The sequence below is a fragment of the Podarcis gaigeae genome (genome assembly GCF_964106915.1).
Source record: "Podarcis gaigeae genome assembly, chromosome: Z".
NCBI classification, from domain to species: domain Eukaryota; kingdom Metazoa; phylum Chordata; class Lepidosauria; order Squamata; family Lacertidae; genus Podarcis; species Podarcis gaigeae.
The window spans coordinates 1,505,078-1,522,562 of NC_139691.1; the positions used below are offsets into that span (position 1 = coordinate 1,505,078).

A 17,485-nucleotide genomic window follows, 5' to 3' on the forward strand; every position below is an offset into this window, starting at 1 on the left:
AAAGATTTAGGAGAGATATGCAGTGCATTGTTAAACTATGAAACATTTCGCCACAGGAGGCAGTGGTGGCTACCACTTTAGGTGGCGTTAAAAGAGGACTGGACTACACGTGGAGGAGAGGGCTTTGGGTGGCTGCAAGCCACAATGGTTATGCTCTGCCATGCTCGATGGTCAGAGGCAGCAATGCTTCTGCATCCCAGTTGCTGGAAGCCACAGGAGGGGAGAAGAGGGCTCTTGGGCTCAGGTCCTGCTTGGGGTTTCCCAGTAAGGCCAGGGTGAGAACTGGAGGGTGGACGAGATGGGCCATTGGCCTGATCCCGCAGGCGCTTCCTACGTTCTTGGGTATTTGGCAGGGGACTGACCAGGATCAGGCTGGAGAGGCTGAGCTGCCCCGTTGGCTGGCTCCACTCCACGATCTCGAAAGAGTCTTCTCCAGCCATCTTTGGCAACACGTTCGAAATATTAAAGCACACGTTTAGCTAAAATGAAAACAGGACTAGCAAGCGGTGGGCCCATTTTTAAAACTACTCCAGGAGGTGTTGAAAGGCTGCCTTGGTCTAATTATAGCTGCTGTTAAATAATGTGTTGCAATAATTAATCATCAGTTCTGCTTATGGGGAAGGGGAGCAGGCAAGCACACGGGCAGATGTGGCTGATGGTCTCACTGCTTCTGTTTTCCTTGAAGCCTGCAATTGTTTTGGCCGGACGTGTTGCTGAATGTGACCCCTTACTCTTTCAGAAAATCACAGATGCCTCTGTTCTTTCATATGGAGGTACATAAATAAAAGCCACACTGTGCTCTCTGGATCCTGCTTTCTATCACGGTTCTGTTTTGCTCAAATTGATTTGGCTTTCATCTTGATGACAGACTCTAATCAAGCCTGTATCTTTTAGGGGGGCTTCCTTGACATCAGCTGATCATGATGCATCAAGTGGAGTAGGCTGTTGCCCTGTGCAGTGCCGGATCTACGTATAAGATAAACAAGCTATAGCTTAGGGCCCCACTCTCTTGGGGGCCCCCCAAAAATTAAAGAAAAAACAACAACCTGGATGTACATTTCCAAAATGAAAGATAAAAAACAAATAAAATAAAACCTACATATAGCAAGAGTGTTGTGTAGGCTCCTATGATGTAAGTAATAGGCCCTGCCTGCTATATAGAGGGCCCCATTACCTTCAGTAGTTTAGGGCCTCATCAAACCTAAATCCTGCCCTGGCCCTGTGCAGACTTAAAGTTGCTACAACTTGATTGGTAGGTCTGGATTAACAAAATGTGTAATCTACTGTTTTGAATTTTATTGGGTTGTTACATTCCATGGTGGGTCATGCAAATGGCTGTTCTGAATAATTCCTTTTAGAGGAAGGGTAGAGGGCATTGGGAATGAGTTTATGGAACCAAGGGGGTGGTAAAAAAGATTGGGAACCACTGCTTTTGTTGGTATGATCTGATAGTTGACATTTACCTTTAATCTACATTCTTAGCCCCCATTTAAAGGAATGTTGGGCAACCAAGAGGATTAAGGGTCTGGAAACAAAGCCTTATGAGGAGCGCTTGAAGGCGCTAGGTATGTTTAGCTTGGAAAAGAGGAGACTGAGAGGAGATATGGTAGCCATCTTCACATCTCTTAAGGGCTGTCACAGGGAAGAGGGAGCATGCTTGTTTTCTCATGCTCTGGACGGTAGGACTCAAACCAATGGCTTCAAGTTACAAGAAAGGAGAGTCAGACTAAATATCTGGAAAAAACTTTCTGACACTAAGAGCTGTTCAACAGTGGAACAATCTCCCTCGGGAGGTTGTGAGCTCTCCTTCCCTGGAGGTTTTTGAGCAAAGGCTGGGTGGCCATCTGTCCTGGATGCTTGAGCTGAGGATTCCTGCATTGCAGGGGGCTGGACTAGATGGCCCTTGGGGACCCTTTCAACTCCTAAGATTCTGTGATTTTATGATTCTGTGAGTCATTCCAAAAAGCATTACTTAGATTTATTAACAACTTTATTCTTTTTCAGGCAAAACCCGGAAACAACATTTGAAGTCTATGTTGAAGTGACCAATTCAGCATCAGCCGGTCCAGGTACTGTAAAATGCAGATGCTGTTTATGTATTGTACCTACAGTTCTTTTGAGGGCTTCCACCAGGGTTGTGCTATTTGGGGGGGAATTGGTTCAGAGCAGGGTGGTCCAATGAGTGGCCCACAGGACCTTTTTTGTGACCCTTGGCAACATGTGACACCACACCCCTGCCATCGCATTACCCAGTTGGGTGCTGGGCTTTGGGAAGGAAGTGGGAGGGCTCTAGGGCTCTGCTGGTGCCCCGTGTCTCCTTCCCAAAGCCTGTCACACGCTTAGCTGTCTTTGGGAAGGCAGCGGAAGGGCTGTGGGGCAGGGTTGGGGATCCAATTTTGGCCTCATTTCCCCCCGCTGCACGTCAAGGCAGGGTGCGGCCTGCAGTTCCATATTGAAGTCCCCTAGTGGACCACCTGGTAAGAAAAGTGGAACCGCTCAGGTCAATATAGGAAGCTGAAGATGTGGTCTTGCTGAGCTTCTAATCCATTGTTGGGCTGAAGTTGCTTCTAGTTCCAGAACACTGGCAAACGTCTGATTTCCAACATTCAGAGGAAATCCTTTTGTTAAATGTTGCCACCAGTCGGAACTGTCAGCCTTCTTTTGAAATCTGTAAATTTCACCCACAGCCCGTTATCATTGTGGGCAGCTCAAAATACTGATCTCTTGAGCTGACTTGACTTTTTAGTTGCAGTTTATCTGAAAGTTGTAATGTTGCTGGCGTTGGTTGTCTGCTTTTTCCCCATTCTATTTTATCACCCTATTAATGACTTAAAGATAGTGTATTTTTTCACTTATAAAATTCTTATCGCTGTGGAGAGAGTTTATTTATTTATTGCTTTTATAGCCCAACTTTTTCTCCAAGGAGCTCAAGGTGGTCTCATGGTTCTTCCTCTCCTCATTTTATCCCCTGTGAGGGTAGGTTAGGCGGAGAGGCAGTGACTGGCCCAAGTGACATACCCAGTGAACTTTGTGGATGAGTAGGATTCGAACCCTAGTCTGACACTCTAACCACTGTGCCACACTGGCCGTCGTACCTTGCCTTAGTGCTGCAGGTCAGACCTTGAACACCTGTAGTATTGCATGCCTGTTCACCCCAACTCTCAGTCCAATATTCTTAGGACAACCCAATATAGGGTGTTGCCGCATTTTTAAAATGTTCACCTATACTTATTATTTGTTAGCTCTGGCCCTTCTCCATCAATAGTAATCCTAAATAACTGGGATGCAACAGCCTTAAAAGCCTTCTCCCTAGATGATGTCTGCTTCACTTCCCAAGGAGGAAGCCCTGTTAAGATGGTCTACTCTTATGCTCTTCTCAAACTGGAGGCAGGTTGGTTTGGGAGCAAGCACTTGCCCAGGTGTGCTCTCCTGGCCACGGGATTTGAAGAAATGGCAGAGTCCATTTAGAAACTAGCTCTAGCTTCTGCCCAGCTGAACTCTCACCACCCCCTGCTTGAAAATCGGAGGAAGTGTGAACTTAAATGTTATTCTGTACAGTACTAGTGTCTGGTAGTAATCTTCTGTTTTGAAGCATGTTTGTGTCTAGGGGGATTAAGTTCCTACAGGGAGAAGGTGGGTTAAAAAGTTCAGATTTTTTAAAACTAGATAATTTAGTAAACATTTTGTTCCAAAACTCAAAATCCTTGTGCTTACTGATTTTTTTTTTTAAAAAAAGCATTTGATGCCGATTCATTTTTCAATGAGATAATCCATTTTTTTACCAAACTGCTAATTTATTCGCCCCGCAGACAACTTGGAAATTGCTGAGGTTCTTAGTGGACCACTCAACCTTTTTTGGAGAGTGGGCCTATAAATCAAGTACCTACATAATTCATATAGTCTCTGTCTTGCCTTTCAAATGTTATGGGTATCCTTGGTTTTGTTAGCAAAGTTCTCTGTAGTTGATCTCCATCATCAGAAAAGTGCCCAGCCAAGTATAGATTCTGTTTCACCACTTTTCTGCAAACCACCCATATGAAGCTAGAAAGGCACAGAAGCCCAGAGTGGGATTTGTGAACCAAAATCCAGGTAGTATGCCTGTGCTTGGCTGAAGAAGATGCAGGCTTAGAGTGCGTACCCAGCTTCTAATAGGTCCGTGCAGTATGGAAGCCTTGGTGTGAGAGGCTTATGACAATCTGGTGTGGGATCCCACCAAAAGCCTCTCTGAGCAGGTGTTAGGATAATGAGGGAAAGCTGGAAAGAAAGACTTGGTGGCTTTGGTGTGTGGGAGTGTCTAAGTGTGTGAATCATAGAACTGTAGAGTTGGAAGGGACTCCAAGGGTCACCTAGTCCAACCCCCTGCAATGCAAGAATCTCAGCTAAAGCATCTAGGACAGATGGTCACCCAACCTTCAAGGAAGGAAAGTCCACCTCCTTCCAAGGGAGACCATTCCACTGTCAAACAGCGCTTGCTGTCAGAATGTACTTCCTGATTCTCAGTTGGAATTTCCTTTCCTGTCAGCTGAAAACATTGGTTCGAGTCCTACCCTCCAGAGCAGGAGAAGACAAGCATGTTCCCTCTTCCGTGGGACAGCCCTTGAGATATTTGAAAATTTTCACAACACAATAAAAGAAACAAACTAATCCACGGGAAATAAAGAAACTAAAGAAAGAAGGAACATAAAAAGAAACTACAAGATCCTCCCTCATCACTCTATCTTAACTTTCATCCCCTGTGGAGGAAGGTGTGCCCTCCCACCTCTCACCTGGGCTCATCTCTCTCCTTGTACAGTCTCTCACCTTGTGAGATCTCCCCTTACCCACATCTCACATGGGGTCCATACTGTCCTTCCCCTTCATCTGTATACAGTTCTAATAAAGTACAATGAGGAGGAGGAGTAATATAAAAATAAAGTACAATGAGGAGGAGTAGTAATATAAAAATAATAAGAAACTATCAAGAGAGATAAAAGTGAAAAGAGTAAACAAATAGGTAAAAGGATCTCCAGCTATCCATCTGTCAGTTGTATGTAGAATATTCCTTCAAAATATTAAAATGCTCAATCCAGGTTATTCAGTTATTCCTCCCTTTGCTGGACATTGTTTTTTCCAGCCTTCCATCCAATGCTCATCAATTTGTTTACCTTTTTCAGTGCAGAAAGTCTAAAGAAGATTCTCCAGTTACTGCCATCACAATGATAAAACTTGTGCTTTATTCTTTATTCTCCTCCTTCAAGAGAAAAGCTTTTAAAAAATATTGTATTTGTCTATTAATGCATGCTAGTTCAGTTAACTTTAAAATCTTAATTTGTGTCCCAATCCATTTCTTGTGCCATTTCCATCTAGAAATCTGTATCAGTCCTGTTTGTCCATACTGGTCCACCAGTCCTGTTTGTCCATTCTTTCTCCTCTTATTCCACTTAACCAGAAGAGCAAGATTCCATTCAGATTGCACATAAAGTCAATCCTTTCTCTGCCGCGCCTCCACTCCTGGGTTTCCCCCCCCAAATCAAAATTCCAGTATTTGGCAGCTCTGTTCCTTCCATCCTCCACACACCAATTGCAACTGCCATTCTATTCTGCTTTTCAGACTGCGTCTTGGATTCAAGGATTTTCCTCCTTCCTTGCCCCCCCCCCCCCCGAATTGAGTCTATAGCTTTTATCTACTTTTCTGGAAGTTCTGGCACTTCATCAATATATTCTCCTAGAATCATTTTTCTCATATGCGCATTTATTTCTTCAAACAGTGCTCTTGCCACATAAAGTCCTCGGTCTAGATTCTGTATTCTGTGGCATTAGCTACACCTCCCAGTTTGGTGCCATCTGCAAATTGAATGAGCATTTCCTTAATTCCTTCATCCAGGTCTTTTATAAAGACGTTGAACAACAACCTTGGACAGAACCTTGAGGCACCCCACTTGTCACTGTTTTTCAGGATGACGAGGAACCATTAATGAGAACTCTTTGGGTTTGGTCAGTCAACCAGCTACAAATCCACCTAACAGTTGACTCGTTCAACCCACATTTTATCAGCTTGCTTGCAAGAATATCATGGGGGACTTTGTCAAAAGCCTTACTGAAATCAAGATACACTATGTCCACAGCATTCCTCTGATCCACCAAGCTTGTTACTCCATCAAAAAAAGAAATCGTATTGGTCTGGCATGACTTATTTTTGAGAAATCCATGCTGGGTCTTAGAAATCACAGCCTCTTGTTCTAAGTGCTCACAGACCCACTGTTGAATTATCTGTTCTAGGACCTTTTCTGGTATCAATGTCAAGCTCACTGGTTGGTTGTTACCTGGGTCTGCTTCCCCACCCCACCCCACTTTTTGAAGATGGGGACAACATTTGCCTGCCTCCAGTCTGCAGGGACATCCCCTGTTCTTTAAGAATTCTCAAATATTATAGACAGTGGCTCTGAGGCACTGAGGTCCACTTCCATGGGTCTTCTGGCAGTTCTCTCACTGTAAGAAGTGAAGTTACAGGGAACCAGGCAGAGGGCCTCACAACAGTGGTGCCTGCCATGTGGAACACCCTCCCTTCAGATGTCAAGGAGGTATCCTTAGAGTCCCTTCCAATTATGTCGTTCTATGGTTCTGTTACTTTTTATTAAGAGACCTGTTTGATTCTGAAGTTGTGTGTTGCTGACAGTGTCATGTTGGCTAGTTTAGGCTGTGCCTGTTCTGGATGTTCAATGCCATCACAAGCATGACTTCCTGAATATTAAACCCACCCACACCAGTTGAGTGGTCTCTGAATATGGAGTGCTGCCTTTACAGAGGGAGAACAATTGATTTTTAACCTTCCATTTTAGTGATACTAAACTTGGAAAAAGTGAAGGAATTGGTTGATCAGTTGAGAAGATGGGCTATTAATGGAAACAGTTTTGGGGCCCACTATCTGTATCAGACCTCAGGTACTGCTGCCTGTTCCTTTAATTTCAAATTTCCTGCAAGATTTTTTTAAACACCAACTTTGCCCTTGGAAGCTTTGATATGAAACTGCCATAGACATTATCACCTACATTCTCATAATAAATAGAATCATTCTTATACAGATAGACTGAAAGAAGCTTATAAAAGTCACGCACTGCAGTAAGAATGAAAAACCAGAGCTACTGCCTGTTTCCTCTTTTCTTTTCCTCTACCTTCAAATTGCCTATTTTGTTTTCTTCAAGGAAGCAATCACGTGTCGTGTGCGAGAAATGAGCCGTTATCAGAATCCAGTGAACTTTTGAGACCTCTGCCAAAGGGCCTTCCTTATTAGAAAGAGTGAAGAGAATTTGGATATAGCTCTGTGACTAATAGCATAGGGTGGGGGGAGGAAGTGTATTTGTTAGTCTAAAGTAACTGATCAAAATAAGTCACCAAAGCTGGAACATTTGAAAGTGAAAGGCTCACAAAAGTGAAATCCCCCCCTTGTGTGGGAAGCTTTTGTGTAGGTTTTGTGTGTGCGTGTGTGTGCTTGCCAAAGAAGACATCAGAAAAGAGTGTTGGATCCTCTGCTTTGCCACGCAGTGAGCCAGAAGGCCCCATTTCTCCAAGGACCTCCACTTTCATCTTTTTGTGAGAGCCACGCAAAAATCTTGCTGTGTGTTCAAGGAATAGCTTAAAATGGTTTAGTGCAGCTAAAGTATTCCTTTCATTTCCCTCCTCCCTTTAAACACACACCCACACCCCGTATGGCTTTAAGTTGGAAACCTAAATGTGGTACATAACACAAGGATGAAGTGATGAGCGTGTTACGGGGCCGGGGGGGGGGCGGGGTGCTCAATGTTCCCCGGGATTAGTAAAGGAAATGGCAGTTTCGGCTGCTTCCTTTTACAACAAAGGGATTTAAAAGGCCTAGCTGCTAAGTCTCTCTCTGTGTTTCGTTTCTTTTCTCCAAAACATACTAGTAGGTTGAAAAGGGAGATGAATCTTCCTGGGGAAATTATTAACTCTGAGGGAGTCTATCCTTGTTTGAGAGAATTTGCATTTGAACTGGCTCAGAGTGCAGTGTGTACCCATAATCTGATTCCTGCTGGAAGCTGGCTGAGTAGTTGGTGGAACTAAGAGTTTCCTACTTTGTGTTCTGACCTCTGCATAGCAACAGCTTTATTTTACTCAGCAGATCACACAAGGTCTACCTAAAAATAATCAAAAGTCCCAAGCTCTGCTGGGAGATATCACCAGGTACATCTTTGCAGCTCCCTCATCTCCTGTGGTAGGACTTCCACAGGTGACAGTGAAGTGAAAACTTGGCCTGAAAAAATGGACATGAACACTACTTGGATTATGAGTTTATAAGAACTCTGTTGGATCACAGACCAGGAGCACAGCCAGTACAACATCCTGTTTCAGATAGTGGCTAGATAGATGACTCTGGGAAGCCCGTAAGCTGGACATAAAGGCAGCAGTCCTCTCTACACTCGTTTGTGGGGGTGTGGCCATGGCAGCAGTCTGGAAGGAGCCAGGCGCTGGGAACTGGGAGCTAGGACTGTCGAGTAATTGGAATCCGAGGGCAAACCAGTAGGCAGAAGAAGCCAGGAGTCAGGATGAAAAGCAAGACCAGCAATGCAGGACATGCTAGAGCTCAGGTAGACCCTGCTGCTCAGGTAAGACTCAGCTGGAAAAGGAAGTCGTTCATACTTCTTCTTGCCTGCTAGGAGTCACAGGTCAGCCTGGATGGGTGAATACAGATCAGATAGTTCTTCCCCAGTAGGCAGAAATTATGTGGCTTACCACATAGATACCACATAGATCAGCAGTTCCTGACACCATTACTCCCCAGCAAGTTGAATTCAGTGGTATGCTACATGAAGTTGCCATTTAGTTTGCACAGCTAATAATTGCTGGTAGATCTGCTCTCCATTACCTGGTCTGTGAGCAGGTAAAGCTGCTTTATCCTGTGGTAGACTGTTGGTCCATCCAGTCCACCCTGAGGGGTAGCAGCTTTCCAGGGGAGAGGACTTCTTCTTTATGTAGCCTTCCTACCTGAGATGAGATCCTGGACATTCTGCGCGTAGAGCAGCTGCTTGTCTGCTGAGCTACGACCCCCTTTAAAGACAGCATACTGTATGGCCACCCCCACATCTTGTGGCAGCTTGGTTCTGACGGATTGTGGCCACTCTCCTGGTGCCCCAGGCACCAATCCTTCCACTTGGACTCCATGTTGTTACATAAGACCCCTGTTCAAATACGGTCTCTGTCGTGAATTTTCTGTCATTTGCTTTATGACAAGCAGCTTGCTAATCTCTCAGCACCTCCTCTGCAACATGGGGATAATATTGACCCGCCTTTCAAGGTGGTTGCTAAGTTTCCTGAGAGAATGTATGTGAAGGTGTTTTGGAGGCACCAGGTGGTCTCAAGACACTCTGGGTGCGATAAATGTACCTTGGACTCCTCCCTTCTTGATGACCGTTTTAGAGATTTTGTGTGTTCCATCCACTACTTGGGGAGAGGTGGTGGTTCTTAATGTCTGGCTGTGACGTAAAGAGCCAGAAAAATGTCAGACACCCACATCCACACCTGTTCAAAAATTGGAGGGGCATGGTAAAGTCTGGGGTGGGCATGAGGAAATTACACACCTTGACATTGTTCACACATTGTAGCTTCCTTAATAGCAGCAACAAGCTGTTGTTATCATTTTGCATTGCAGTGATTTTCTTCTACTTCAGCCTACAATTCAGAGCAACATTTATTGCTGTGCTGATGAGGACTGTTTAACCAGAAAGAAGGACCTCCTGGTCACAATACTTCTTCTTCTTCTTCTTCTTCTTCTTCTTCTTCTTCTTCTTCTTCTTCTTCTTCTTCTTCTTCTCCTCCTCCTCCTCCTCCTCCTCCTCCTCCTCCTCCTCCTCCTCTCTTTTTGCACAAGAGGAAAAAACCCCTCCTTTTGTTGATTTTTATATTTTTAAAGAGAGCTTGACATCTTCATCAAGTTCACAGTGGGCTGGCTTTGTTTGCTTTCTTCTGAATGCAGGATAAGACTTTGTCCCCCTGCCCATTGTTTTGTGCAGTAAGAAGGGGCCTCGCCATGGCTGAGGTGGTGTTTTTCTTTTTCCCCTCTCTCTTTTTTTTGGTAAACCCACAATATGGTCATTGTCTGGTACTGAATAATTGTGGCTGCTTTTTGTAGAAGCAGAACGAAGGCTTTGGCTTTGAACAGATTCCTTCTTAGCGTGAAAAGAGACTAATCCATGTAAATACAGGCCAGAAATAAAGCTTTACAGAAAAAGGGAAAGGCGGCTAAGCAGGAGGTCAGAGGTCAGCAATTTAACCTTTGACCTAACAAATAAGAAGCATGAAAGTTCCCGAATTGGTTTACAAAGGCAAACTCCTGTGATCTGTCAGTTTTTCTTTTCACGACGGAGACGGGTGAGAAATCTGACAGCCAGTTCCACCTTAGCAGTGTGTGGAAATTTTACTGCTAAGCTCAAAATTTCTTAGCAGGTTGAAATTTACTTTTTAATGGTTTTTTAAAATATATATATATATATAAAAGTTATTCGTGTCCCTTCATTCCCTTGTGTTTGTTTTTTGTTTTTAACGTGGTTTCCCATGCACCTATGAAGAGTCTGCCTCACTAAGTAGAATGAAGAGATTCCACTTCAGATCTTGTTGAGTATTTTGGGAGCGCTAAAGCATTAAGGATCTGCTGATGAAGCACTTTTTGCAATTAAGTGCTTGTGAACAGGCTTCTTTATGATTTTCAGGAGTTGCATTGAAATATCTAGACGCAAACAGAGTTTTTCTCTCTTTTGAATAGAGTCGATGGGTTGCATGGGTTTGGTAAAAACAAAAAAAAGTTTAATTTAAAGGTATTGTTTTAAACTCTCTTCCACTCATTCACAAAATTTGCAAACAGTTTTCCTTGTTTGTGCTTCTTTAATCACAACAGATAATCTTGTTAATGAGTGTTAATTTTTTGCTTTCAGCTTAATGCACCTGAAGTTAGCTGTTATATCTCACTATAGATAATTCTGTGACTAGGGAAGAACTTTAATTAGAGAGTCATTGAGATTAAAAAGAAACAATGAACTAATGACTTTAAAGCAGACTCCCCATAGATTAATAAGGGCAGTGATTAAGATGTTTAACTTAATGTTGTACAGCGATATTCTATTTTCAACTCAGGCCTTTATGACCATCCACTGCTTTAGAGAGCAGCTGTTCAGGGACATTTCATTATACTAGATATTTCTGGAACGCAGAAAACCAAGTCCATGTTGTATTTGCTGGAGTACTCCAGGAAAAATGCTAGTCAGCTTGAGTTATTTCACAAGAATGCCACTACTTGGGTGAATAATACTAAGGTCTATAAAAAGTTGTTTTTAAAAGCATAAGTGGATGCCATTTGGCCAAAGTGCCTACATTGAAGTTTTCTTTGGTTATGGAAAAGTGAATTAGAAACAGAAGTAAACATTTTGTACCATTGTAATACATGGTAGCAGTAGATTCACATACTGCTTCAGACTAATATACAGTGCTATCTCGGGTCAAGTAGTTAATTTGTTCCGGAGGTCCGTTCTTAACCTGAACTGTTCTTAACCTGAAGCACCACTTTAGCTAATGGGGCCTCCTGCTGCCGCTGTGCCGCCGGAGCACAATTTCTGTTCTCATCCTGAAGCAAAGTTCTTAACCTGAGGTACTATTTCTGGGTTAGTGGAGTCTGTAACCTTAAGCGTATGTAACCTGAGTTGTTGTTGTTGTTTAGTCGTTTAGTTGTGTCTGACTCTTCGTGACCTCCTGGACCAGAGCACCCCAGGCTCTCCTGTCTTCCACTGCCTCCCGCAGCCTGGTCAAACTCATGCTGGTAGCTTCGAGAACACTGTCCCAACATCTTGTCCTCCGTCGTCCCCTTCTCCTTGTGCCCTCCATCTTTCCCAACATCAGGGTCTTTTCCAGGGAGTCTTCTCTTCTCATGAGGTGGCCAAAGTCTTGGAGCCTCAGCTTCAGGATCTGTCCTTCCAGTGAGCACTCAGGGCTGATTTCCTTCAGAATGGAGAGGTTTGATCTTCTTGCAGTCCATGGGATTCTCAAGAGTCTCCTCCAGCACCAGGATTCAAAAGCATTCATGCTTCGGCGATCAGCCTTCTTGATGGTCCAGCTCTCACTTCCATACATCACTACTGGGAAAACCATAGCTTTTACTATATGGACCTTTGTTGGCAAGATGATGCCTCTGCTTTTTAAGATGCTGTCTAGGTTTGTCATTGCTTTTCTCCCAAGAAGCAGGCGGTAACCTGAGGTACCACTGTATTTAGTTTCAAGGCTAAGCTTTCTGTATCAGGAACTGTGTGTGGCTGCCCTATATGACTGAATGCTCTAATGCAGAAAGTAGAGTGTTTTACTGTACAGTAGCCCTTCCCCCGGCTTCCTGTTGACTTTTGGGTGCAATGATGGGGCTGTGGGCTTGACACTAAATGGCTTGAGCCTCGTATACCCAAGAGACCACCTGAGCGCCCGTGTTCTGATTTCACCTCCTGAGCTGAACAGTGAATAATTTCCAGGAATATCATTATAACCTTATGCATATGGCAAGAGGCATTCTTATTGGTTACTCCTGCAGTTCTGGAGTTTAATTTTCTTTGAGCATCTTTTTAGAAGGGTTGTGAAACCATTTTATTTTATTTTATATCTTAAAAGAATTTTTATTCAGTTTTTAACAATTGAAGAGTGCATAACACTTACACATTCTCAGTCTAGGTTGTATAGAAAAAATAAGTGCTTCTGATTGAGATATTATAGTTATTTAATTATCAATAAGAAAAGAAAAACATAAAAGAGAGAAAAGGAAAGGAAATTAAAAAAGGGTAGAGAAAGATAAAGGATCTATGAATTGAAAATCATGCAACATTCAGATACACTTGGTTACATTATTTGAGTGGAATTTTTCTAATTATAAAATGAGTCTGGATCAGGGATGATTATTAATAGATTAAATGCTGCCTTTGTTAGTATATAAAAGTTAGATATATTTATATAAATTTGAATACAGTGGTACCTCGGGTCAGACTCTGCTAAACCAGAAATAGTGCTTCAGGTTAAGAACTTTGCTTCAGGATGAGAACAGAAATCGTGTGGCGGCAGCAAGAGGCCACATTAGCTAAAGTGGTGCTTCAGGTTGAGAACAGTTTCAGGTTAAGAACAGACCTCTGGAACGAATTAAGTACTTAACCCGAGGTACCACTGTATAAATATGAATATGGTTATGAATGTGGTAGGAAAGAGAGAACCTGGGGAAAGGAGAACGTGGATGCCCAGAATTATTTCTTTTTGTAGGATTATTCTAGCCATATTGAGTTGTATGCTGTTGGGGGGAGGGGTTTGATTATTACCTGGAAGACTTGCATGCATAATAAAATTACAGCAGGTAGTTGTTAAGTTATCCTTTTGTTTCTGTTCTCTTAACAACTGTAACTTATTTCTTAGTTTTTCCAGTAGAGCGATATCCCATATACTTTTATAGCAATTGTCTACATTCACCCATGAGAGATTTTTCCAATATCTAGCTATATTTCTAGCTGCTGATAGCAAATGACAAATGAGTTCTTTATTAAGCAGATTTGCATTATTACATTGAAATATATTCAGTAAAGCTAGTTCTGGTATTATTTCTGTTTTCTGCTTAGTAATTTTGCTAATCTCATGTAAACCTGACAACAAGAACTGTTGGATTTTGGCACATTCCCACCATATATGAAAATATGTACCTATAGATAGGCACCTTCACCAACATATGGCTGCCACTCCTGGGTGTATCTGTGCTGGTTTTCTTGGGGTTAAGTTTTAACGTTAGCTCCTTTATACTGGCAGAAATTGATTTAAAAGGCAGTTTAGACCATTGTGTTGAGTTAAATCTATTTCTTGACCTAAATCTATTTCCCATTGTTATTTAATTACATTGGGAAATCCTACAATATTTTGGAGTAATATTTTATAAATTACAGACACCTTCGCTCTACCTCCTGTAGCTAGGAGTTTATCAAAAGGGACTAGTTGTCTTGTGGCTGTTATTTTCACAGTTGGGTTGGATAAAAAAGTTTGCAATTGATAACGAAGTAGCCAGAATATTTGAATTTCTCCTATTTTAGTTTGCAATTCATGACCTATTAATGGGTAACTGACCTTGTAAAAGTCAATTAAAAGGTATAGTTGTTTGCTTTTCCACCATATTGCAGAGAATTGTCAAAAAAAGTTGTTAAATAGTGGTTGGAAAGCCAAGGGGAGCAAGGAGGATAAACCTAGAGGCAATATTTCTGTTTTCTCCTTCCATGCTTTGAATATACTTTGCATAAATCTGTTGTTGATTGCATTAATGGTCTTAAGTCTAGTTTTAAGGAAAGGGTAGACTCTGGTTGGAATGTTATCAATTAAACTGTTTCTAAGTGTACAAAGGGCATTGGCTTTTTATGCATGGGCTGACTTTTGGCAGTGAAGTCCAGTGATGATGCAATGTATTGGAAGCATGGGGCACTTTTAAACAAATGAATTGTTTAAATATATGACCAGCTTCTTGAAGTCTCCACAGTAGCCTTCATCAGCCTGGTGCCCTGCACATGGTTTGGACTACAACTCAGCCACGCTGGTTAGAGCTGCTGGGAGTTGTATTCCAAAATATCTGGAGGGCACTAGGTTGGTGAAGTCTGCTGTGGAGGTACTACAAAGGATGTGTCATAGAGTAGGTAGAAGTGTGTCTGTCTCTGGCTTCGAGTCTGTTGAATGACACAAGTGACGTGGGCTATGAATCTTATTTACTTTTTAGACGCTGAACGTAAAGTACCCAGGCAATTGTGAAATCTTTTCTGGAATTGGAAATGTCAGTAGTTCAGGCTTCGCCCATGAACTGTGTTTTGTCTCTTCTCCTTTCCCTCCTTCTCTAGTTTGATAACTTGCCAGAGGAGTATCCTGAAACCAAGTTTGCCATGTGCATCAGCTTAGAAGCCTAGATCATTCAGCTGCTGCCAATTAGGGAATCTTACCCTAAAGTATTGTTTGAAACGAACCGTCTTCCTTTCATGCTTAATGGAGAGGGCTGTGAGCTCTGTGGAGTGCCCTGTGGGTAGTCTTTAACGGGGTATTTGTGATAACATCTGAAAATAGGTTGGAAACACACACACACACACACACACACCACCGTGGTTGCCCCCTCATAACTGAAGCATTAACCAAGCAGTTTATGGGATAGTTTCGAGAAATGTTACAGGGAGAGAGATGCTCTTACTGAAAGCTGGAATTTACTGATTGCCTAACTCAGAGGGCTGGTTTTCAGCCATTTATTTAGCTAAATGTGCTATAAGGGGCTTTAAAAATCTGCACCCTAAGAAGGTTTTCCTGTTGGGTTTCGGAGCACCACTGGCCTTTGCTTTTGCTAGATGAAAGTTTTGTGGCTTTGGGTCCACCACACAAAGCAGTATGTTCCGTGTGATTTCCCTTACTATGGAGACATGACTTGATGGTGCCTCGACATCGGCATCTGAGTAAGAGTGATAGCAAACTGCATAGACTTGCACAGTTCAGGATTCAGTAGGATATAGCTCCTCTGTGTCTGTAATTGCCGGTCAGACAGGAGAACTTGGGCAGGTGGTGCCCACAGTGGTGGGGAACCTGTGACTCTGCAGATGTTGATGAACTCCCGTCAGTCCTAGCCAGCATGGCCAGTGGTCAGGGATCTTGGGAGTTTGTAGTTTGGGAGAACCTTACAGAGCAGTGTTAGAAGCTCAGATATTTAAGCTCAGGTATGTAAGGTGCCAATGGCACCTTAAACCTAAGTATGGCCACCACAACGGATTGTCCAGGCACCATTTAATAAAAATACAGTGGTACCTTGGGTTGAGTACTTAATTCGTTCCAGAGGTCCGTTCTTAACCTGAAACTGTTATTAACCTGAAGCACCACTTTAGCTAATGGGGCCTCCTGCTGCCGCGCTGCCACTGCACGATTTCTGTTCTCATCCTGAAGCAAAGTTCTTAACCCGAGGTACTATTTCTGGGTTAGTGGAGTCTGTAACCTGAAGTGTATGTAACCTGAAGCATATGTAACCTGAGGTACCACTGTAATAATAATAATAATAATAATAATAATAATAATAATAATATGCTTTATATTTTAAAGAAACAATATCAAAGCACATAGGTAGCCGTGTTGGTCTGCCATAGTCAAAACAAAAAAAATTCCTTCCAGTAGCACCTTAAAGACCAACTAAGTTAGTTCTTGGTATACCAAGAACTAACTTAGTTGGTCTTTAAGGTGCTACTGGAAGGAATATCAAAGCAGTTTATAACACATTATAATCAAATGAAACAATCCAGAATAAAACAAATTCAACCTTCAAGGAAAATATTTCGGGTCCTTCTCTAAGTGACGTTTTGCTTTCCCAATCTTTATTTTACCTACTTAATTTATATAGCTTCCCCATAGCAGAAGGACACTAGTAGTGGTTAGAGTGTCAGACCTGGGAGATCAGGGTTCACTCTGTCATACAATTCTATGATTCTATGAAGCTCGCTGGATGATCTTGGGCCAGTCACAGCCTCTTAGCCTACCTCAAAGGGATTGACTGAGGACGGGGTGGGGGTGAACCACATACTCCTTGGAGAAGAAAGTGGGATATAAATGCAATAAATAAGCTCTTATGCTTTCCTGCTTAAGGAGACCAGCCAGATGGAGATGTAAGTTGCCAACCGCATGGTTGCAATTCGACCTGCGCCAGATGCAAAAGGTGCCTGCTGTCTGGGGAATTTCCGACACTGTTTACAGAGGTCCTGTGAGCTGGCTCCTGTAGTCCACCCATGGTCTGGCTTTGTCAGCTCCATTGCTGAACATGATGTTTGAACGCTCCAGCTTGTTGGGAAGATGATAAAATGAGGAAGGGAGAAACGCTGCTGTGTGTAATACTGTTGTGTGTGTTGGTATTCCATGTGAAATGAATGCACCCTTTTATTCACTTCTTCAGCCTGAAGAGGACTAAGTTAAACACACACACAATTACTTAACTGGAACCAATTAATACCTGTTTGAGGACCAACAGGGAAGAGTTGTAACTAACAGCATGAATACTGATTTATAGTTAGAGTTTGCATAGGTCAATGCATTGAGTGGGCTATTTGTGTACAGTTAACTCTACAGGTAGGAATTAAGTGAAGTTAGAGCATTAATTCATGGTTATCATTGGTGTTCCCGTCTTTCCTTTAAAAACACAGGCTCTTAGGCCTTTTGTATATAATTTAATTCAATTGCATGGTGGAGATTGATCCAGTTATTCTAAAGAGCTGTTTTGGTCTTACATGCTGGGCTCTTGTGAGTTATGGTCCTATCAAACAGTGAGCTTGGGAGATCTCCTGAATGCAGTAATGCACTACTGTAAATTTCACAGTGTGGCTTGTAGTTGATAGCTTAGGTTTTTATTTCATGTTGTCAGGACTTGTGGATGTTTACCAAATAGTAACTGGAATTGAGAAAAACTCTTTGCCTGTGCAAAAGCATGCTTGAAGAGATG

General features: G+C 42.6%; 1 protein-coding gene across 4 annotated transcripts in view; it reads left to right on the forward strand.

Moving 5' to 3' along the window:
• Window positions 1-17,485, forward strand: part of DENND1A (DENN domain containing 1A) — a 266,540-nt gene that overhangs the window by 16,706 nt on the left and 232,349 nt on the right. For all 4 annotated transcript variants that reach the window (XM_083721669.1, XM_083721671.1, XM_083721670.1 and 1 more), the window contains exon 2: window positions 2,005-2,069. In XM_083721669.1, coding sequence (XP_083577795.1) covers window positions 2,005-2,069 — 65 coding nt within the window. The remainder of the gene's footprint in view (window positions 1-2,004; window positions 2,070-17,485) is intronic.